Genomic DNA, 25857 nt, shown 5'->3' on the forward strand with positions numbered 1-25857 from the left:
ATCTCGAGTAAACTCGTGTATATATATATATATATATATATATATATATATATAAAGTTAAAATTATTCACTTAACATGAACATACTTAAAGAAATTCTGTTTGCTTGCTTTGTGCCTCTACTACCCACGTCCAAATATTACTATCTGTTAGTATTATAAACAATTGAACAGAACAGAAATGAACAGAAGTGATTTTTCGAAGTAATCATTTTTTAAAATAACATTTATATTCTTATAACATTATATTGTTCAAACAAATTTGATGAGTTTACAACCATACTTTAATATTTTCGCCAATCATAGCAGTACTGGAAAATAACTTTAAGTTAGGGATACAAAAATATTTAAGGAAAAACAATACCTTTACGACTTTTGTTAATTTTATGCTGATGACAACCAAAACAATGTTGAAATGAATGAGAAAAAACTGGATCTACTCAGCTTTAAATGGTAAGTTTAGTTGTAAAATTTTAGCAAGCAGCATTACTAAAAAATTTTACCTTTTCACGCACATGCGTTCCTAATTTTAATTGGCTCTTTTGTGCGTTACTAACAGCAAGTGTTCTGTGATTGGCTATTTGTTATCATTTCACTCTCTTCTTATATTATACTGGAGGGCTCCACCCCTGCTCACTACCGCTCGCCAACCCCCGATAATTGCTACGCAATTACATTTTCGTTCGCTTCGCGAATAAACTTAAAGTCGTTTTCCTGGAGATTAGCTGGTAATTTTTCTGCACCAACATCACATAGAGAGAATATGATAGGATTATAAAATGTCAGAGGAACTTATTTTCAACATTATAAACTTATATAAAGCCATTTCAATACAAACAATATTATAAACATATATAAAGAGAGGAAGCAATATTATTTAACACATTACTATAGGGCATTAGCTGAAGATTTATCTCCGTATCCGAAGCACGCGTGGTAGAGCCTAACTCAAATCATTGTTGATCTAAAAGGATGCCGGACGCTCCCTATATGGTGCTTTATCTCCCCCCCCCCAGTAATTTAAATTTTAAACTAAAAACAATTAAAACCTTACGAAAAAAAAGCTTTACAAAAATTACAAACAAATTAAAACATGTAATATTAATAAGTTGATTCTAAGTAATATTTCAAAAGCTAATACCATTGCAAGTAATTGCTCAATTAACTTCAATACTGTCAACTGACAAAATATTTTAGTTTCAATCAGAAGTATTCGTAAGTATACCAAGGTATTCGTTTTCATTTAAATGTCTTGACTTTTCAACGTTTCTTCGCCACGCATTCCGCCGTCGCGTATGGATAGCACTACGATTATTTTCCAGTTAATTTTATGCAGCTAAATCATGTTCAGCTCTATGCCACTGTTGATATCATCTAAGATATTCATGGCGATCCATTTTTTATAAAAGATATAAGTATTTTAAAGTAAATTCTGTTCAATATACTTTGATAATTCGGAATGTAAATAGTTTTTTGAGAGAGTGATGATTCGTGCTTCTAATAACTCTACTCGATTTATCAGAGCTATTAAAATATATTGGAATTCTAAAATAAATAACTGCGTTCTATCAAAACAAACATTTTATTATAAAACTTTAGAACAACTATTTTTTTACATTCCACTCAAAATTATTAATAAACAATGGATAATATTGCGTTAATGACACTTTTATCTAATGACGTGATAAGCAATCGTTAGCATAAAGTTAAGTTCATAATAATCATATGGGTCATTCTCACGAAAACTGTCATTTTTCAGTTCATAAAATCCCGAAAAAGTAAAGTGAATAAAAAGCTCTGAAACTTTTTATATTAATAGAAATATGTAATGGCATTATAAAGAAAGTATATATCCTATAAATTATACTTAATATTTAAATTAATTAATTTTTTAAATAATTAATTTATAATTAATTAATTTATAATAATTAATAATTAATTAATTAATTTAATAAATAAATTAATTAATTTAATAAATTAATTTATTAATTTTTTAATTTATTTTTCAAATTAATTAATAAGTAAATTAATTATTTTCACTATTTAAAAAGTGAGGGAATGACACTAATAGTGAGGGAATGATATTTTATTTTAATACATGTTTTTATCTAAGTTACATCTACCTAAAGTTTGAAAATGATAACATACTAAGTATATCTAATATTTATTATAATTTAGTCTTATATATTTAATAGTTTTTACAGGTTTGGGAAATAAAATTGGCTGGCACGATTGAACAAAAAAAAATTTAATAATATACTCATCTTGAATCATTCCCTCACTTCAGCGTCATTCCCTCACTTTATACACTAGTGAGGGAATGACGAATTCAATAAAATTTAAAAATAACAGTTAGGCCTAATTAATTTCTGAAGTCAATCACATACAATTATATTCATACAAGAAAGCAACATATAATTATCCACTTTCTCGATGAAGTTGTATTTTATTTTACTCTAAAAAATGACATGAGGGAATGACAAATGTAAAAAATTTTACCTGGTTTGATTCATTCAAATTTATTCCACAGCAAAGCTTCTTTAAGTTGAAGATGGAAACATACTGCAATTTTGTTCTATGATGCCAGTTGTTAACTTCTGAAGTTTTTATTAAAATATTTTTATTCTAAGAAGATTGCAGGTGATAAGAACATTGTTGTGAGGGAATGACGCGAAACACTGGGGACAAAGTTTAAAATAGTGCTGTGTTAATATTTTTATCAGAAATTAAATTTAAAATTGATTTTCTGAATTCTATATTTCAGTATTCTGAAATAAAAAACACGAATTTGTAAAAAAAAAAATTTTATTTCAGAAACAATTTTTTTCTTTTTTTAAATCAGCAGTGGGGACAAGTGAGGGAATGACATATTGGTATATTTTAATTACCTAAAATAAATAAAAAATAAAAATTGATAATTTTATTTTTATTCTTTTGTTAGCTTGCATTCTGAAGGACACTTTCCCTGAATTTTTTTTTCGTAAGCTGTAAAACAAACATAAAATATACTGGGGACATGAAAATGACTGTTTTTGTGAGAATGACCCATATATCGTATAATCGTTTGCATAAATAATCGTTCGGTCTTTTTTATAGCTTAACGTAACAAGTGTGAGATTTTTTCTAATTTTTTTTTTTTATTTTTTATTTTTTTGGAATGGCGATGTTATAATTTTGCTGTTGAGTTAATAAATCTTCCTTTTTATTAACGTAGTAGTAGAGTTTTCTTAATTATTTGATTCGAAGTCCTCTGAGTTTTATTTGAGGTCAGCTTGTATTTTGTATCTTTTGACAGCATTATTAAAAATTATTACCTTTTGACATACATGCGTTCTCAATTTTGATTGGCTGTTTTGTGCGTCACTAACCAGAAATCTTCTGTGTTTGGCTATGTGTTATCAAAAGTTAATGATGATACTTCAACTACCATTATAATATTAGTAATGACGATCAGCGTATGTATATATATAAAAAACTATTGGGCAACTTTATAAGATGCAAACTATATTTTTATTGTTATTTTTATAAAGGTATTATGTAGTAACGTATAAAACTATAAAATTAACTTAACCTTATAAATTATTATATATTACACATATTAAAATTAAACTTAAAATTTTTTAAGCAAAAGTGATATTTGAAATAAAGTAGTTTGCAGGATATAAGTGTTCTATTTTGGCCATTAAATATGTATTTTAATTAAACAAATATGTTATGTTTATTGAATATATTTAGTGAAGAAATTATTATTTTTTTATTTTTTTAAATTTTTTTTATATTAAACTTAATTTCATAATGTTGAAAAAGATTTTATTTCCTTAATAGATTCTATTGATCAAAATTTCATAGAATTTACTATCTATACTATTCACTGTTTCGATCTAAACTTATACTCATCTTTCAGATCTACAAAATCCCCTCTGTGAGTGAAAATTATATTAAGGAAATTGATACAAATATGTCTGGGGTTTTTCTTATAAGAAATAGAAAATTCTTCAACATTTTTGAACGACAGAAAATATATACTTTCTTTATGCTTTCGTTAATTTTATGAAGATTTCGATTTTGTTCATGCTGTTATCAAAATTATGTATTTCAAACTTTTTTAGGTATTTATTATTCTTAAAAATACCCTGTTATGTTTTAATAAATTTTAAGATGCATATTAAACAAATAATATTTCAGGATTTTTCAATGCAATTATAAACTACACCCTTTCAAAATTTACTTTGTAAAATATCCAGCTTTTATCATTAAATAAACTCTTAGACTCCTAAAACAGTTTAAAATGTATCTATTGTCTCATAACCATTTTGCTTAACGTTCCGCTCGGAGCAATGCTAAATCGTTTCCAACCCCAATTGTAACATTAAGCAAACACTTCACACTCCTCAAGGAAAACCATGGAGCAGAACTCTCAATTGTTAACTACTTCGCTCTTCTACATACCTCCTTGCAACAGAACCCCGTTTCGATACCACTTCAATTTTGCAGCTGGTTTACTGTGCCTGGCTATGCAAGTGAGTGCTATTCTTTCGGCTTCTCGAACTTCCAGAGTACTTCCGTTCACGTGGTTTTGGATCTCGAGTGACTTGGGAGGGACTAGAAAGAGAAAAAGGAGTGCTTTTGTTAAGATTATTATTCTAAAGGAAATTTCTGGAAAGTTTTAGAAGAATTTCGCCCTGCTTTAGTTTGTTTCATTGGAATTAGCGTTTAATGAAGGGTGAAATACTCATTCATGAACTATAATTAACTGGCGTAGCATATCTGAAGTAAATATAAACTTTAATTAAATAAATTAAGCAGTTTATAATTTGTTAGTAAAATAATGCGAATTAGGATTTAAAGGTTAATGGAGCATGGAAGATTAGTTACGTAGAGCTCTAGGAAATTTTTTTTCAAAAATGTAAAAAGTTGAATGTTTTGCATGTCCTCTGACGGGAGAATTCCATTTTTAAGTAAAGTTAACTATAAATTAATATTTAGTATTTACTACGATTTTTAAAGAGTAAAAAAATAGGTTAATTTTTAACATACTTAAAGAAAAATCAGTCTTTCATTTTGTTTACATTTTATATAATACAATTATTTTAGTAAAACAAATTTTGGTCGTAACCATGTATTACAATAATAAGCTTATTTTAGTAGCAATAATGTATTATTTTAATACGCTTATTTTAATACTAAAATGGCTTAAATTTAGTAGCCTTTTTAGAAGCAAAGGTAACACGCTAAATTTGACAGATCTGCTTTTAACAATTAAAGTTCGTGAATTAAAAATAAAGTATAATAAGGTATTCTGTTACGAAAATTGCAAAATATTTGCATTTTTATAATATTTTAAGTTTTATTAAATGCAGAAAACTTCTGATATACAAGGAAGGAAATAATTTCTATTTAGCGTATTAAAATCATACGCTTATTTTAGTACTTATAATACATTTATTTAAGTAGTTTATTTATCTTAGCAGTAATATAAATTAAAATGTAATAAACACAGAATATAAGGCCAGATCTACTTTTCTTTTTTTTTTAAACGTCTTCGTAAAAAATGTTTAGCAAGGTATTGTAGTAAATTGCAATATTTATAGAATTTAATAGAATTTCAAATTTTATTAAATACAGAAAATTTCTTATATATACAAAAATAATTAATATTCATTTTGTTGTATCCATTTATTTTGTAATATCCATTAGTGGTTGCAATTTTTTTAAAAAAATAAGTAAACTAATGTTTAACATTATTTTCAGAAAAAAGTATCTTGGAATTGTTGCCTTTCCCATGATGCATTTATTTTAATAGTAATGACCATATTTCAGAAGTAATAATGCTTTGCTATAATACTCTTATTTCAGTCTCAATAATGTTTTAGTTTAAAAAGCTTAATTTCGAATTGTGAATGTTTCTAATTTTATTCTGTAGTTGTTAAGTTTATTTCTGTAGTGTTTTTAAGTTTATTTCTGTAGTAATGCAAACTTAAATGTAAAAAACTCTAGTTTTTTCTTTTAAAAAAAAGTTTATTAAAAAATATTTAGCATAGTATTGAAATAAATTTCAATATTTTTAGAATTTTTTAGAATTTTAAATTTTATTGAATACAGAGAACTTCATATATATACAGAAAGAAATAATATCTATTTTATTGTATCCATTTACATTGTAATATCCATTAGTTGTTGTGATTATTTTTAAGAAAATTAGTATAAAAATAAATTAATGTTTAACATTATTTATGAATCAATGTTTAGCTTTTGTTACATTTTCCACAGTGCATTTATTTTAGCACTAATGAGTATATTTTAATAGCAATGATGTATTACTTTAAAACTCTTCCTTTAGTATTAATGTCTTTAATTCCGTAGTTTATTCATTTTAGTAAAAATACAAACTTAAATAAACACAAAATGTAATGACATATCTAGTTTCAAGATGTAGAACTTGGTGATTAAAAATGTATAACAAAGTATTCTCATAAGTGAATTGCAACATTTTTGCAATTTTCTAAAACCATAAATTTTATTGAATGCAGAAAACTTTTGATATATATAGAGGAAAATAATATCCACTTAGTTGTTACATCTTCTTATTTCAAATTTCGGAAAAGTAGAAAGTCCGTATCATGTATGCATCATGCACTCTGATAGTAATAGCATTGAATTTAAAATTATTGGTATTTATCGTGATTACAACTCACTTCTCTAATTTTTGGAAAATTGGGCTTTAAGGATGAATATTAAACAGAAAAAAAAGTAAATATTTCTTTTTACTTTAACCATTATGAAAAAAAAATCGATAATAGTCATAAAAAATAAAATTCATACCTATAATTCACAAAAAAAGGAAACAATTGTCCTGAAATATTTTTAGCTTGTTATTGTCAATGTTTGTAACACTTAGATTGTCAATTGTTACACATATCTCTTAAATCAAGGAGAAATTTTTTAAACTAGCAAAAAATGCTTGCTTTATTTACAAAATCATGAATTACAAAGCTACAATATAAACCACAAACCTTTGTTACTTAAATACACTATCAAATTATCAGATATTTCAAGTTATTATTTAAAAGTACACAAGTGAAATTGTATTTTAAAAAAGATAAAAATTGTAAACATCATTAATAAAATAGTTTTCTGTTTTTATAAAAAAATTAAATCAAGCATGCTTTCTTTTCAAACTATCTTATTATCCGTTACTTTTGCAGTTTGAAATCTAAAACAAAAATAAGGTTTGAAATGAAACAAAAAATTAAGTACAAGAGACCTATGCTTTCTTAGATTTATGTATTGTTCACTTATGCATGCAATTGTTTAAGAGAAATATTAATTCTTTTTATACGCTTATTGGAATGATTTATATCTCCCCTTTATGCTTTATTTAACTTTATGCTTTACTATTTAAATACGTTTTAGTATTTAGTATTTAGTATTTAGTATATAATATATTTTATTCATTTACTATATACTTTATATTATATTTTATCAGTTAATGTCCATAAATGTTGATTCTTAGGAAAAAAAGGATTTCAAGGTTTGAGAGTTTTCAGGAGCAAATATTCAATTGAAATCGTTAAAAAATCATGTACATAAATGTCACAAACCTCTATTTACATCTATTAAAAATTAGAAAACAAAATTTATCATATTTGATATTGAAAAAAAGAGGAAAATTTGGTTGGACAGGAACTGTTTTTTCCTCAAAATTCCTCTCCAATCAATATTTATTCATTTTCCGTCGTCCTTTTCACTATACTTCTTCTTGTTCCTCTTGTCTACGCGTAGACAGGAACTGTTCTCTTCTAAAAGTGAACATTAGCTATGTGTAGTAACTATCGGGCAAAACCAATTTTTTTCGTTATTCATGTAAGAAAACTTAGTAATTCTTGTGCACTAAGTGGAAAAAATTGCGATTCAATCGTCATTTTTTTAAAAAATTAAGCATAAATCATTCATCCCCTTGATTTACAATAATTTTTTTAAAATTAAATTTCCCAAAATGCGCAAGAAAACACTATTCAAAATTCAGACGCAATTATTTCTAACCAAAAGTGGAATGATCCCGGGAAAATCAATCTTTGAACAATCTCGCACAGAAAAATGAAATCTTTTAGTAAAGTAAAATATAAATTGATATTTTGATATTTTAACTTTTTTTTAAAAAAGTAGTAAAAAATAAATTAGGGTTTTTCATTATTTACGAAATATCAGTTTTTTTTTGTTGCATTTTTCATAATGCTTAAAATAATTACCACAATTATTTCTAGCCAAAAAGTTTTTAAATTCTTCCAATAAATTATGACATTAATACTACTTCTCAATAACTACATTTCAAACTTTATGAAAATGATACCAAACTCCATTTTGATAAAAAATACGATTAAATATACATTGTAAAGTTACAATGACTTAAGACTATTTTTAAACTTTGCATAAATTTTCTTGATTAGCATCGTTGAAAAGGAAAATGGAGAAGTTGCTGGATTAGTATCATTTATCGACGATGTGCTGATTAGTTCCTCACTAAACGTGGAAGATGTGTCAGAGCGACCCTCGAAGACGTCATTAAGAAAGCGAGATCAAATCATGTAGCCCAATCTAAGCGTCATGGTGATAGCTGCTATTAATCAGTCACCTAATGCGTGTGTCATCAGATTTCTGTGAGCATCAGAGGGTGATTCTTAGAACAAAATTAGACTAAAATTTTCAAGAATTTGATGACCTGGTTTTATGTTTCTTTTAATAGATGGCTATTTTATTGAAGTAGGATGTGTAATGAATGAAGAGGTAATTAAAGAAATTGTATTAATCGAATTAAAAATTTTTATTGAATGGCATTAAGTGAAACTTTGATTTTTAATTTAAATTAAAGTTTGTTTCTGGTTTTCAAGCAATTTTCAAATTTTAATTTAGTTTAAATAACTCAACATAACTTTTCAATTCAACTTAAATTTTAATTTGAAACTTTTCAATTTGAAATTTGATTTCAATTGCTTATTTTGTTGAAAAGGAGGTATAATGGATGAAGAGGTAATTAAAGAAATTGTATTAATCAAATTGAAAGTTTTATTGAATGTTATTAAATGAAACTTAATTTTTAATTCAAATTTAAGTCAGTTTCCAGTTTTCAAGTAATTTTCAAATCTTAATTTAGTTTAAATAACTCAACAAAAATTTTTCATTCAATTTAAAATTTTAGTTTAAAATTAAATTTTAGCTATTATTTAAATTCGGATTTGTAAGTGAAATAAATTTAACTATTTCCAAGTTCAGTTTCAATTCTGGTCAATTATATGAAGTCGATTAATTTTAAATTGAATATCTGATTTAAAATCAAGTTCAATTAAATTTTACTTCTTAATCCTTTTTTCTTTTCAGTGTAAATTATATTTATTTTATTTTTTTAATACTGAATTTTCAATGCGTAATGCTTATATTTTCCAAATTCTTTATGCTTTATTTATGAATATTGCGTTTCAAATTAATATTTATACGATGAAATGCATTTAATGTTAAAAATAATTTTAATTTTTTCCTGATTTTTTGATTTTTATGCGCTGGTTTTATGTTTTTTTTTTAATAATTGGCTATTTTAGTGAAATATAAATTACAATGAATGATATAATTTATGAAAGACTTAATTCATGAAATTGTATTCATCAAATAGAAAATTTCATGGAAATTTTTTTAATGAAACTTTAACTCTGAATTCAAATTTTAAGATAATTTTTGTTTTAATACCATTTTTAAATTTCAATATAATTTGAATTTTAAACTCAACTGTAATTTTCATTACGTTTTAAATTTTTCATTAAAAATTTTAAGCATAAATTAGATTTCAGTTTTATTTAAATTTGAATTAAATCAAATTCATTCAATGATTTCTAAATTCCTTTGCAAATTTCAATTCGAGTCAATTTTAATTTCAATTTCCGTTATAGAACCACTGTTCAATTTAGTTTTTGTTCTAAATCTCATTATCTTATTTGATTAAATTATTTTTATTTTTTATTACCGAATTTTTACGACGCAATGTTTATATTTTCCAAATTTTGCATGCTTTAATTATCAATATTGAGAATTAAGAGTTTCAAATTATAATTAATACGAAAAGAAGACTGTTGAAAATAATTTTAATTTTCATTAATTTTTACAAAAGACATTCTAATAACAGAATAAATTTTACGAAACGGATATACACATAATGTACATTGTAATTTAATTTAAAAATCATAATTTAATTATTGACTTAAACCATCATTAATACAAAATATAAAAAACGCTTAATTATTTGAAGTAAATCATATTTTTGGGAAAAAATTATAGGATTCAATTTATTACTCAAATATTATCTGTTCCTTACTATTTTAAGAATAAATAATTATATCGCTTTCAAAATTTATTTTTTGAAACTGAAAGTAAAATCATGTGAATAGCAAATTTTATTTAATTTTTAATAATTATTTTCGTTAAAAGATTTATAAAAATCAAGTCAATATTAGTTTAGCTGATTCAAAATCTGGATACATGTACATTTTATTCATTTTTAATAATGATTTTCATAAACGTCAAATTGTAATTATCTTATGAAAATTTAACTATCGTTTACATGAAAATTTTTGAAAACGTATGAATGTGAATTTTTTCACAAATAAATTCTACTTTGCATTTCAAAAGCATAATAAAACTCCAATTTATAAGCTCCATACAGATTAAAAATTAACTGCTGATTTGAAAATTCAAAGCTACTAAATTAAAAACCTTGCAGCAATTTTAGCAAAAGCAATTCTTATCAATTTTAATTTTTTTCTAATTCATCATTTTCATTAAATAAACATTGCTGTCTAATATATATTTAGGAAAAACTCCATTTTTAAGCAAATAACTTAAAGTTATTAAGTATCTTTTTTTTCAATCAGCTATAAAACTCTAACTATTATACTATTTTAATGGCATGATAAGCAAAAATTTGCAGATTTCCTGATTCCATTTAAAGTAAATTTAAACTCAATACTTGAGATTATCTTTGCAACGAAGAACAATATTTCTAACAATTATTTCGAAAATTGAAACTCAATAACAAACATGTTCTTTTTCATTCCGTGCTATGCCAGAGATGCCCTACTGCTTCCTTTTCATTTTCCACATTCCCGCAATTTTTGACACCAAATTTTCACAAAAATGTTCCACTGAAATCAGGAACTGAACAGATTCAGTCACTGAGAGAAAAGCATTAAGATTTTTTTGACCTCAACGGAAGGGTTGATCAATTGAACATTCAAATTGATTTGAGAAAAGATGAAACGAACTATAGAAGGCATATAAAATATTCACAATATTATAGCTTGAAGAAATTATGTGTAGAAACACTTGAAAAATTTACATGAAATCGAAAATAAATAACAACTTTGTTTGAAGATAAAAGTTACTCAAATTTTGATACACTGTTAGAAATTTCCCCTTGAAAAAGTGGCTAAATAACAATCTATTTAATTGTTATTTTACCATACTTAAACAAAACAGTCAAATAACCATAAATAAGATGGTAATCAAACTATTAGCAGTGAGGAAAATCGTTAATTAACTATTTTTTTTATACTTTAAACGGTTAAATAACCAGAATTTTATGGCACTGCCGAATCCCACTTAATGAAGCAACTTCTTGCAATTGCGTACATATTATAGCCGAAAGGGCTGATCTGTCAATCTCATAACCAAATGAACGAGGGTTCGAGTTTCAGCGTTGACATCTCCTTTACACACATGAAGAGTTTTCAATGTCTAGCACTCTTCAAAGTCCATTATCTAATGAGAAGCCTAGCTCCTATGTCCAGCTAAATTCTTTCTTTTTTTACAGTTTTGAAACCACGGTAGCTGTAAATGGTTAAAAAAAAGTATAGTTTTGCATTCATGGTTTTATAACCATACAAGCTGTAAAGCGGTTTTAAAACGGTAAAAGGGACAAATATTTTTTACCGTAAACTTTACGGTTAATCGGATGGACAGACTGCTGCCAGATATTTTACCATAATTTTAGAATGAAAATTCTAACAGTGTAGTGATATAGAATTACTTCTCCTACATTGTGTTTTTCTTAATTAATAAATTTTATTGAAAAAAGAAATAAGAATAATATGATAAATTCGATTTAAACGTAACCCTTGATAAAGTCTAAGGATTAAATTTCTTTGATAGCTTTTGAATCCAAATCAATGAGAACCCAAATCCGTTTATTTACCCCGTTTAAAATGATTCCAAACTTGAGATTAGCTTTGCAATGAAACTAACAGAACGCGTTAATAACAATGATTTCGAGATTCGAAACGCATTAACAACCATTCATTGTGTGTGTTATGTCACCAGTTCTCAAAATCATTCTCGAGATTGCTTCCTTTTCATTTTCCGCTATAGCGGAACTTTTGACACTACATTTCCACAATACTGGTACACATTGAAGTCAAGTATTGAATAGATTCGGCCATCGGGACGGAAAACTTTAAGATTTCCCCGACCACAATGAAATGGTTGATCGAGTGACTGATCAAATCCATTTGAGCAAAAGTGAAATGCCCTGTGGGAGGGATGTAGCGGGAGGAATCGATGAGTTGGGGCCGATCTCTTGATGTTTCCTTATTTGGCATTCGGGTGGGAAAACTGGTCGAACGATCCCCTAAAGAAGTGTTTGAATCAATAATGAGGAAGTGAATAATTGAGATGGACTTTGTGATGATTCCAGTATGTTGTGGACTCTGTATTGCTTCAATTGCTCACAAAATTAAATCAGAGGATTATAACGTCCAAACAATATTTTATTCAATATATTTCGGAGAATAGAATTGTCCGAAAGAATTAAACTGAATAAAATATCTGCTTCGTATTGAAGCGAATTGTTTGGAAAAATTATATTATTAATTTTACCAATATAATATTTGATGAACAAATGCACATCTTATACACTCTTATACAAACACAGAAGAATATTTAAGCAAATGGTATTTACTTACTAAAATTAAATTTATAGTTTTATTAAAAACAAGCCAGTATTATCATTAATGAGTTTAAGAAATCTGTAGTTCCCCCCTTTTCTAGATTAAATATATTATTTTAGAACATGGAGGCAGCGTTGAAAACCCAATCCATTTCTGAGTGTATGACTATCAGTGCTCAACTCCATAGCCTTGTAATTGAGAACCGAATCCAGAAGACGAGTTTACTCTTAGATTAAACATTGGGATAAACTAGCCGTCAAAGAGGATTTTTTAATGGCACTAAAACACATTTGCGTTACACAGAGAAGCTAGCCACGAAACCCTTCCTCGGTTAGCCCGACGGTTAGGAGATTCTAACCCATGTTTCGTCTACCACTGAGGATATTTTACGTCAGCACTGTGGTCGGTGTGAGCCAAATACAGAATTCGCATTGATCAGCCATCGCTGGAATTCGAACCTGGTTCACCTCATTCGGGTCGGATGCTCTATCCCCTGGGCCACCATAGCTCCTAGATTCAATACGCTAAAATCAACAAAACATTTACAAATTTAACCATAAATACTAAAAATTTAAGTAAAATAAATGATGAACTTGAGGCGATATAATGATGAGCCACATTTCCATGCTTCACGATTTAGCGTATAGGAGAAAACGTCATTATGTCTATTTTGGGTAGTAAAATATTTCTTCATATTGCGTTGTTATCTAGTAAAAATTCTAAAAACTGGTATAAAAATATTTTGAAAGGTGGCTGGATGTAAAAATATCAAAGCAGGTTATTATTAGTTAATATTTTGCTCCATGACTTATGACTACAAATTATCTAAGTCATATGTTGCTGAAAATATAAAATTTAAATCCTCTGAGAAGCGTTTTAACATTTCTTAAAAATCGTTATTTCCCACAAAAACACTAAACATTTTATAAATGAAATATATAACTATTAAAAGTTTTAGTAACTGTGTTTTGTTAAAACTTGATCGTAACGACATGAACAATTAACCGGATCTGTAAAGTAGCAATTAAATGGATCTATAAAGTAGCAATTAACTGTATCTGTAATGTAACAATTAGCTGGATCTATAAAGTAACAATTAACTGTATCTATAATGTAACAATTAACTGGATCTATAAAGTAACAATTAACTGGAACTAAAAAATAACACTTAATTGGATCTAAATAATGAACTGTCAACTGGATTTCTAAAGTAGCAATTAACACGATCTATAAAGTAATCAAGAATCACACTTAAAAATAACATAATAGGGATCGAGGAAAAAGAAAAAAGATTTAAATGGGGAGAAATTTCAATCGTTAAAGGACTTGCAGATAAACCCTTTGAGTAACATTTCTTTGAACTGCAGAGTGGCCTGCGTGGTAATTTTTAATACAAATTTAAAACAAATTTAATATTTTATTCCATCGTATTATTTTCTCTCTCGTTGAACTGTCCTTCTTTTTTTCTGCGCAACTCCGCAATATCAACTTCCCGTGTATTTTAATTTTTGTACAGAAAAATAGAATGTCATGAATGTGTCATGCATCGTAAAGTAGAACAATTAAGAAAATTATATATATATATATATATATGATGAAGATAAAACAAAGAAAAATTATAGACACATGAAAAAAAGGGGGGGGGGGAATAATAAGTCAAAAAATAACAAACAACAGTTTTTAAAAAAAAGGATGAAACTTTAGTTATAAAAAAAAGGTATAATCTTTTCCTCTGCCCACACGATTATATCCGCAAAACAGTTTTTTGCGGATATAATCGTGTGGGCTGAGGAAAAGATTATGTCTTTTTTCTCCGGATTTTTAACTAAAATTTCATATTTTTTTTTAAACTGTTGTTTGCTATTTATTTACTTATTATTCCCCCCCCCTTTTTTTTCATATGTCTATAATTTTTCTTTGTTTTATCTTCATTTTGAATTTATCTAATGAGTACTGTTTACTTGCAGCTTAAGTGCAATAAATGAAACTTATTGTTTTTCTTAACTTTTTTCTTTTTTTCTTGTATTTATATTTNAAGGAAATATATATATGCGTCTTTTCTTCATTTTCAAAAAAAAACTATTTTCTATTTAAACTATGTTAATACAACTGAAACTTAATGTAAAAGATAAACAATGTTTTTGTCTCACAAATTTAATCTTATAATTGGGACACATAATCTGCATGGTACTTAATCTCGCCATAAACTTATGTGATGTATAAATAACAAAGCTAGATCTGGTACAGACTCGTAAATTAATTTACCTAATCAACTTGTATAAAAAAAAACTTTTTTCCAGAAAAGAGCGCTTCAAAAGAAGAAAACACTTTTGCATAGTCTCTTTAAATGACATAGTAAAAATAAATCCCCCGTTTAGTATTTACAAATTCCTTTAATTTCAGGTTAATTTAAAAACAATTATTTTTCTTTTTCTTATTTCTCCTTTTTTTTCCCCAAAAATGTTCCTCACGTTTCAAATAACAAAGTTTCTAAAGAATCTGGTCGACACTAAACCAATTACTGATTAAGTTGGGTATTTTTTTTCTCTGGTAAGGAATAAAAGTCTGTTTATTTTAAGTAAAAAATAAGAAATAAAAAATACTTATATTTCGAAATATTTTTCTCATAGTTATAGATAAATACTGCTTATAATATGAATAAATTATTATCAACCGTCTTTTTAGTTTTGATGTTGTTTATAAAGGGAAAATTAGTTATTTTTTAATCTCTTGAAAACAGATTTTAATCGAAAATTATAATTTTTTGATAATTGTTTTATTCTATTGAGTTACGAAACTGAAATTATACATAATTAGAAATATTAATAAAAATAAAATATAATTTTTTAAGCATGCAAACATTAGTTTACATATGCATTCATTATTCATATATATTGCAATATATATTTATTTATGATAAACAATCAACGTTATGAATCGAAAAATGAATGACTTTTGAATGAAAGACTTTAAATAATTATTTAGTTCGCCACGAAATAGACATTTATTTTGATAACTTGTAATCTAGTGTTTAAAATCAAAGGTTTTCTACTAATCAGTTTAAGATCTAGCTTAAAAAATTTCAACTTTAGTTTTTTAATAACTTATTTCACCTTTAAGTTATTAAATAATTATTTTTCCGTAAGTAATTTTATTTTTATTTTTCACACCAGTGTTTTTTTTAATGAATTCAGTAATTTCATTTTTTTCCTGCTATTCCAGCTATAGTAATGGATATAGAGTATACATATTTCCAGCTGGAGATGTTATGTTATATGTTATGATAGATATTATGTCTTAAAGGGTGTGTAATTTGCCTAATGAATGGCTAGATGTCTACATTTGTTTAAAATTACTTTATCTTTCTTTTTATATAATCTCAATTAGAAAACCCTAATAACTTGGAAATGATATGAAATGTATTACATATCATGTTTTTTTCTTGTTTTTTACTATATTTATTTCTAGCTTTTACTTTCATAAGTTCTAATACAATTTTTTCGGCAGAATAGTAATGCTTATCAACGTGCCTAAACTACCTTTATTTAACTTACAATTTCAATACAAGTTTTGGCTATTAGTTGCAATTAAAACAATTCGAACATTTTTGTCGAAATAAGTAAACGCAAATCCTGGTTTAAAAAGTTTTAATTACGTAATGATGATTCAAAGTTGAATATTTTGTACTTGAAAAACTAAACTTACAAAATGCAATTAATGTTAAAACTGTTATTTCAGGTAGGAAAAAACTAAGGTGATAAAATCATTAGTTATTAACATAATTAACTGAAATTATTTTGCTTCATTAGAATCTTTTATGCGACAGTATTGCGATTTTTGTGCCGCGTGGAAATGTGAAGGTTTAACTGAAAATAGTTTCTGAAAAAAAATCATTAGTATATCGTATTAAACAAAGCAGGGCAATTTAGTGCTTTCCGCTTGGCAATGTTTATTGAATATTGTTGTGCTTGTTTGTTGTATCGGATACACAATTAATTTTCGAAATAAAAAATGTACCAAAAAAATCTACTTCTTAAAAGTGTTAAATTATAATTTATCTTTTCATTTTAAAATATTTACTGATGTTTTGTTACTGACTGAATTAGTTTTCAAAAAACATAGAGCATAATTACTTAAATATACTTGGAAGCGTTAAATTACGCAATAACTTTGAATATTTTTTAGTTTACAATGATCAGGGTTGCTTTATGTACAGTGGTAATTTCGAAAAAGCTCGTCATTAAAATGAATTACTTAAAAAGCTAATTGAATGAAGATGATAATCGAAGTAATTCAGCATTAAATGAATTGCGTCGTTCATCGTTAAAATGACCTACAAAACTTTTTAATTGCGCTTTGTTTTACAATTTTTTTTGATATTATGTTACGCACACATTAATGAATTTCAATCAAATTCTCTTAGTTTAAATCAATTTCTTTCAAGAAAACATAAATTTCTAAAAATTTTACCATAGTGATCAACCATAGTTCAAGAATTAAAGAATTTACAAACCTATTCTTGTATTTTGCAAACCTAGTACATGTTTATGAATTATCACATTTTTTGGTGATTATAAATCAGTTTTTTACAAAAATTAAATTCATTACTTATTTCTGTTCTTAATTTTTCTTTTTATTCATTTGAGAGAAAAAAAAACATTAATTATTTAAATTTGAATATAAATTCATTTTTCGTCAATTTAATTCAATATACCAAAAAAAGCTTGCTGACAATAAATATGGGCAATCAATCACGCAGAATTTCTTTGTCCAGGGTCTTACCGGATATATATTGAACAAATATAAGGAAGATGTCCCCTTAAGCTTTATGTGGAGGATTAATAGGTTCGGGACAGGGTGGACATGAGTCACTCCTTACCAAATAAGGTTCGAGGAACCCATCCCCATCCTTTTAATTCAACATTCTTTGATTTCATTGATGAATGATATAGAGAAAAATCTCAGCTGAAAAATTTTTTTTTAAATAGATTAAAAAGTCCAAGGATTTCAAGAAAGCAACTATGAAAAAAATGTCAGGGTCGATATTCGTGATAAAAAAATCCACAAAATACCTAATTTTTTTTTAATATAAACATAATGGAGTCTTTATCATATTATAATTATCAGATGTAGAGATTTAAAAGGAATCACAATAGAATTAAAAAGAGCATTGCTTTTCGAGTACCATTTAAAAAGTAAGGAAATAAGTTTATTTAATTTGTTTTTAAGTTAACCGCGTCAGTTGAAAAACTAATAATATATGGTTTTAAAATGTTTTTCAGAGTGTATTTGGCATTATAATTTATCTAATTAATTGTCCCTCTCTTAAAAATATCTCACTTCCGCTTGAATATTTGTCTTCTATTGTTACGAATAAATAAATATGATAAAATATTGCTACGAGAGAGCATCTTGGCTACAGTATGTACCCAGCTGCATGGCACTAAATGGTTTCATCAAGTGGGCTTAGTTTTTTTATACTTAGTTGGAGGGGTTAGAATTCTGATCGTTTAACCATATTATATAAAAAAGCAATCAATAAACAGTTTGAATTTCTTTTTTTTATGGTTATTTGGCTATTTTGGTTGAATATGGGAAAATAACAATTAAATAAATTGCTATTTAACACTTTTACCGAGAAATTTCTAAAAGTGTTAAGTATTTTTTTAAATATTTATAACCTTTGTTGGATAGCCGACCCAAATTTTGGGATTACGACTACTGATATTCTACTACGTAGCCTTGTACTCGTAATTTTGAACCCAATCCAGAAGACAAGGAAACTCCTAGATCAAGTATTGGGAGAAATTTGCCTTCGGGGAAGACTTTTGATGGAACTAACTCGCATTTGCGTTATATGGAGAAGGAGGCCACGAGAACATCTCAAGGTTAGCCTGACGTCAAGGGCACTCTAACCCATGATCTGTCTACCACTGAGGATATTTCAAGCCAGCACTACGGTCGGTGCAAGCCGGATGCGGGATTCGTATCGACCAGCCATCACTGGGATTCGTATCGACCAGTCATAGCTGGGATTCGTATCGAACAGCCATCGCTGGGATTCGAACCCGGTTCACCTCATTGGAAGGTAAATGCTCTATTGAGCCATCGGGGCTCAAGTGTAAGTATTTGTAAAAAGTAATTACATTTGAGTTTTATTGCATACTTTATATATTTTATTTTGGGGGTTACACTAAGTATAAAATTACTTCACATTCAGCATTCCATACTAAACGCATTCTGAAATAGAAACAGACCTACATTCAAATTTATTAATACAATTAAGCAAAAAAAAAAGCAACATATTTGTTTACATTTAAAATTTCTCTATAATAATACCATATCATCAATAGGATCATGATAAACAAAATAGTTCAATGGTCTCCGCGTGAAAAGATCGCAGGGTAAAATAGAGGGTTTGTTAATCGATAGATCTTAATGGTCTTTTAACTGTTTGAAGCCTTCATCAATTATTAAACACCTTTCCCTTAGGTGATATCCCAAACCCATTATGGTTCGCGATATTTTTAACATCACTTTCAGTAATTCAGTCTCTTTTAAGAGCTCTTTTACTCTTAAAAAAAAACTTTAGAATTAAACAAAGAAAGCAAAAGACGGTTAAAGAATTGGAAACTTTTATGAATTGTTTTTCGAATGAATAATCCTGTTGTTTCTCTGATAATTCTGACTTTTCTAAGAACTATTTTTGCAGCTGTTTTTCTTAAAAAAATTCATCATGTTTATATATTTTATGTCATTTTATACTATAAGTAAAGTATCGTGAAAAAAGTTAGATTATACTCATTATGTTTACATTATGTTTACAATATGTTAACATACAATTTGAATAAATTTTTCCTTGAATATTTATTATATCTAGTTTTTTTAATTATATGTTTTTCAAAATATATTTTATGGTTATATAGTTTTGTTATTTGATATATCGATGAAATAAAAAAAAGTTAAATTAAAATATACTTATTATTTATAGTTCTTTCTAAAATATATTATTTATATTTAACGATAGATTAATCAAAGAAAAAAGATAAAATTTACATAATATTCTTAATAATTAATGTAATTTTGTATAACAGTCCAGATCTTGTGAGCTTTAATTGTTTATTACTAGATTTTTTGTATATTTTCTCGCATTGTAATTCTTAAGTACATTCTATATTTAAATAGGTTACATAATTACTGATATCTTTAATAAAATAACAAATGTTTTGTATAATACTCAATATTTATTCTGCATTACGTATTAATTTGGATTCATTATTGCCAAAATGTTTGATATGTATTTATATCCATTTTCTAATTGGATTGTTATTAGATCATCTATAAAATTCTGGATTAAAATACGGTAAATATTCCCGGCTATCAATATATGGTGTCAGTATTTTTTCACAGGAATTTGAACCGGAATTTTTCAAATGTAACTTGTTTTCACACAAGTTTCAACAACTGAAGCAAGGTTTAATACAAGTATCATAAGTGATATTCATAAACAATTAAGTTACCTATATAGTGTAAATTTGCAATGCGATAACGCTATAGATTCATTATCGTATTTATGTATGGGACTTGTCCAAGTTCGATAGAATTGATTGCAGTTTATTTAAGCCATACAAAATTTAAATAGTTCTTTTTCTGATTGGTTGAAACCTATTAGAAAAGAAAAACGTTTGTAAAAAAAAAAATAATCTCGTAAAAACTGTTTGTTTATTAAAATTTTAACGCTGAAATATTATTATAGAGCCTTATGTGGCCTGTACAAAATCTGAATTTATTAATAGTTGCATAATTTGTCAGTCAGTAATTTGCCTTTCAAGGAATTATTTATTTAAATGTGCTAAATTTAATACAAATAATGGAAAGGAGACGAGTTAAAAATGATTGCGTTAAAAATGAATGAAATAAGCTTTTGAAAATTCACGAGAGACATTTTTAAAAGTTTTGACACTTATATTATTGTTGACAGTATTTGCTGACACAATGAATTTTTAAACGGAGTTCATAAAACTAAAATAAGGTTTGTATTACATCTACAGTTTTTGATTAATTAAGTCTCAAACCTTGAATTTTAGACAAATACTTTGTAAAATGTGCTGAAATTATTTTAATATAAAATAATAAAAAAACTCGTATGTGCAATAGAAACTACTAAGTTGATCAATGTTAAATCAAGTAAATTTGATTAAACTAGAGGTGATGTTTTAACTTTCGTCTTAAAGTACTTCAAAAACAATGTTTTTTCATCAGCCACACCTGTGTTTAATTTCACATTGTTTTTTGCTCAAAATTCTGAAGTTAGTTTAGCAATAAATGCAAAGTTGTTAGTAATTTTATTTGAGCATTTATCAATATTAAAAATGTGCATGCAACTTAGAGCATAAAAAAATTGGAAATTGTTAAAATTACGTCCGATTCACTGTAAAAAATAGATACTCAGATGTCGCGAAACTTTCCTTGTTTGTGACGAAACAATTTCCTTCTATATGCTCAGAGGAAAACTTTCGTTAAAGTGACGAAATAACCATCGTTTCTTCTTCGAGGTAACATTTCGACAAAAGTAAAGAAATATTTCGTCATTCCATCCCCCCCCCCAAAAAAATAAAAGCATTAGCGCCTATGCAAAAAATAGATCCTCGGATTTCGCGAAATTTCCTTCGTGACGAAACAGTTTCTTTCTATATGCTCCGACTAAAACTTCCGTCAAAGTGAAGAAATAAATATCGCCACTTCTTCGAGGTAACAAGGTCCCGCTGTAGACTGATCGTTAAGACACGGTTCCCAGCAGATCACCGAAGTCAAGCATCACTGGCTGCCGCCTGTGTGTGGGTGGGTGACCACCATGGGTGGGTGACCACTTGGATCAGTCTACGTAGGGACCGAAGGTTTGCGGTATAGGTCCTCGTTAAACTGTTCTACCGTAAAGTGCTCGACTTCGCGTACAGGTCATCGGGCTACCAAAGCGGGGGTGCCATCCCCTCTGCAGAGGATCAAAATTGTGATGGTATGTCTTCGGATCATCCTCAGGGATGCTTCCCAAACCGTCGCAAATGGCTCATTGTGCAGCTCTAGTGTGACGTAAATGAACTACTACTACTCGAGGTAAGAAATTTCTTCAACCTTAAATAAATAATTCGTCATTCTATCCCCCCCCCGAAAAAAAACATTAGTCCCTAGTGTATCTAACTTTTCTAATAATTACATAAATGAGGGCGCCATATAGAGGGCACAATACTTCAAGGACACATAGAACAAATAGATAAATAACACCCATGAGCAAAGCGGGAATCATACCCTGGATAGTCCTGGTATGAAGCCAACTCCTTGACCACAATACAGCCGGTTAGATTAATTCGTCATTTTATTTTCGATTCTCTAGTTTTTATTTTAGTTTCGCCATTCTAATTAATATTCTTCCACAATGCACTTCGATGAAGTTTCGAAATGAGGAAATATTTTCGCCATATTCGCGCTTCATCACAAATCACACGATTTCGTAACAAAATGAACGTAGTTTTTACTTTGGTTTTGCCATTTTAGTTAATACTTTTCCACAATGCACTACGATGAGGTTTCGAAATGAGAAAATATTTTCGTCATGTTCGCGTTTCATCACAAATCACACGATTTCGCAACGAAATGATTCTCAAAATCAACGAAATACTGCTCAAGGATTGCTGAATCATCAAAATGGGACAGTTTTATTTCTGAGTGTGTTCTTGAAAGTTCTTTTTCAAAAAAGTAACAAATAAATAAAATATTTCCAAAACATATATTAAGGAGAACACCTTGGGTTTATGAAAAAAGTTTTGGTATTTTGATAAGAATGCTCCCTATGAAGCCCCCTTTAAGCCTCCTGTGAAGCTCCCTATGAAGCCCTCCTTTAAAACACTTGATTAAGTAAAATACTGATTTTTATTTCTACAGCATTCCTTACTTTTTAACTGATTTTGAAATAATTAGTTTAAAGTTGTAGATTGTTACCTAAATAAATATATCCCTGCATTATTAACAATGCGGCCTTTTCATTTTCTTTAAAATACAGAAGCTTTTTCATATAAAAACTTTCTCCTTAAAGAGAATGTTTTAAAATATTATACTCGTATAATCTAGTTTATTTTTATGATTTAGTTTTAAAAGCACTTTTTTAAAAAAAAAATCTGATACATTTCTAACCGTTTCCGATATTTTTTTCTTTGCGCTTTACCCTGCATTTATATTTTTAATATTGATAAATGCTTAAATTAAATTACCCCGCTACAACTTTGTATTCATTGAGATCGTTTTAGCGTGACGCAAATAACTTAAGCACACCTTTAAATTAATACTATGTCGCTCTAAAAAGGTTAAAAAAAAAGTGCCTCACGTGAATATCTACTTAAATATAATCAAATTTTTTAGGAACTAAAAATAACTTTTCCAAACAAAGCTATTTATTTAAATCAAAATTTATGCTTACAATGCCACGCGATAAGTACAAACTAATAACCTTAAACTGAGAGCTTCCAAGTTTTCTAAACAATAATCCAAATAATTTAGCCCTTGCATATTAATCAAAAATATATCCTTTGACCCAAAAGAATGCATCAGCGGCAGAAATAATTGAGTTATGTATGAAATATTAATGCCTTGGTATGTACTAGAGTGGGGCATTTTTATAAACTTACCACGAAGCCTTTAAGGGTCCGTGTTTTGATGCGTGACTGCTTTTTTGCGTGTTAATAACCGTGATTGAGGGGAGGGGCTAAGGCATAAGGGATGGGTCTAAATTTTGCAAGGAGGGGGAAGGAAACGTATTGCTTACCTAAGATGGACACGCGAGCTGCTGCTCTGATGGGATGGTTATCTTTCGCTGGTCCCACCTGTAAAAGAAAGAGGATTCTTAGATATTTAATTACTTTAATGTCGAAAAATGTTGCTGTTACAGAATTAAGTTCTTTGAGAATTTCAGCAGACAAAAAAAAATAAATAAATAAACTAGGTGCAATCAGTAATCGAAAGATAGGCTGCTAAAAATATTTAAGTGTTTGGTAAAGACCAATGATAATGAATAATTTTAAAATCTTTCTCAAAATTGAAGAAAAATATACAAATTTTGGCAATTTATTTTTAAGTTAGAAAAATCAAAAACATTTTTGAATTCTAAGCAAATAATTACTATAGAAGGAAGAAATTCAAGGTATCATAAGTTCCTTATTTTCTGTTTGACGCCTTAAGGCCCTCCTAATAATGAACTTTCAATTCCTGTTTATCTTTTCCCCGTAATCAAACAGGTTTTGCTACTTTGTGGAGCTGCCTTACTTACAAGTGTATCATAATTTTTGATATCATTTTTATTTTTTTTTCTCTTTTTTATTAATAAATCACCACGTCCTATGTGCATATTTTTTCTTAATTTTATTCTTAATAGGTAAACATATCATCCTTATAAATGAGTTTTCGTTTCTTGAGACTATTCATTTCAGAAAAATATTTTTTTTTATTTAATTCAAATAAAAAAAGTTTATAAAAAGTAAGATTGTTATCGTAAGAGTAAGCAATAAAATTTAAAAAAAAATCTACATTCATATCTAAATATATAAACATTTTAATTCAAGCACAAAATAAATAACGCTACATAGTAAAAATGGTCTCTCAAAATTGAGCAAAAATCTTTAAAAATAGCTTCAAAACAAATATAGCCAAATTTGAAAACCCCATTTACTCATAATTGAGTATTGTGACATGCTCAAAACAGCACATATCCAGTTTTGAGACTAAGCACTACCTCATTAAAATAAGATATTACCCAAAATTATATGCATAGTCTTGAAAACAACAATGATGTGTTGTTGACACTATGTATTTTGCACAAAAATAAGTATATATTGATTTGAGCTTGTCACGATACTCATTATTGAGTAATGAGGTTTTCTAATTCTTCCATACTTGTTTCGGAGCTATCTCGACTCCTTTTTGTCCTATTTTGAGAAACCCTTTTTTCAAGGATATATTTATTTATTGTAGGTACTATATTTTCTATCATGCCGACTGGACTGTATAGGGGTCAGAGAAATGGCCTTGCATCAGAAACGTTCTGGATTCGAATCCCTGGCAAGACATTGATGTTCTTTCATTCTCTGTACTATAGGTTCTTACTGTGGAAGCAACGTTGGCCCACCTAATATGGTGCCCTGAAAGAGTAACCAGCAAATCTGCCTTTCAGATACCTGTATTGACGAAAGGTCAATCCCCAGGTGGGCATAGGAAAAAAAATATTTTCTATCATTTAAAAACATTTTTGATAGAACTAACTAAAACAAAACTTGTTAAATAAGTCAGATTAAAACAGCTTTTAATCTCACTTTCCTTTTTTTAACAGTACTTCGAAAATTGAAATAAACAAATAATTTTACAGCTTCTCAATTATATTTCTCCCGCGTAAATTCAGTTTTTTTTCTTCATTGATATCTCTGATGATAATGTTTAAACATGGAACTTTATCTAAATGAGTTTTCTTTTACATAAAATTAATTTAACACAATTCAAACGTTTCAAGAAAATGATAAGGTAAAATATTAAGTTGAGTAACGATGCTAGATAAGCTCGCAAACACTCGAGAATTTATTGAAATGTATTAAAAAGACTTAAATTTAATTAATTTTTTTTCAGTTCAGAGAAACTAGTCCTGAATATACTCATTTTTTTCTAGAAAAAAATTAGAATTAATTCGTTTGAAATAACTTTTAGGTTTAAGTTAAAGCTACTCTAATTGAAAAGAAGTTCTAGTAGAAAAAAATGTAAAAATGTTAAAAAAATAAATGTAAACCTATAAGCAGTAGAAAATAATTTGAAAAAAATAAAAAATAATTATATATATAT

General features: G+C 27.4%; 1 protein-coding gene across 1 annotated transcript in view; it reads right to left on the reverse strand.

The window, feature by feature from the left end:
* LOC107441037 (nephrin) overlaps positions 1 to 25857 on the reverse strand; it is a 342812-nt gene that overhangs the window by 156312 nt on the left and 160643 nt on the right. Inside the window, exons 4-5 of the mRNA XM_043050259.2 lie at positions 23801 to 23858; positions 4448 to 4600 (exon numbers count right to left, since the gene is read on the reverse strand). Of these exons, the coding sequence (XP_042906193.1) occupies positions 4448 to 4600; positions 23801 to 23858 (211 nt within the window). The remainder of the gene's footprint in view (positions 1 to 4447; positions 4601 to 23800; positions 23859 to 25857) is intronic.

Source organism: Parasteatoda tepidariorum, chromosome 5 (genome assembly GCF_043381705.1).
Source record: "Parasteatoda tepidariorum isolate YZ-2023 chromosome 5, CAS_Ptep_4.0, whole genome shotgun sequence".
NCBI lineage: Eukaryota > Metazoa > Arthropoda > Arachnida > Araneae > Theridiidae > Parasteatoda > Parasteatoda tepidariorum.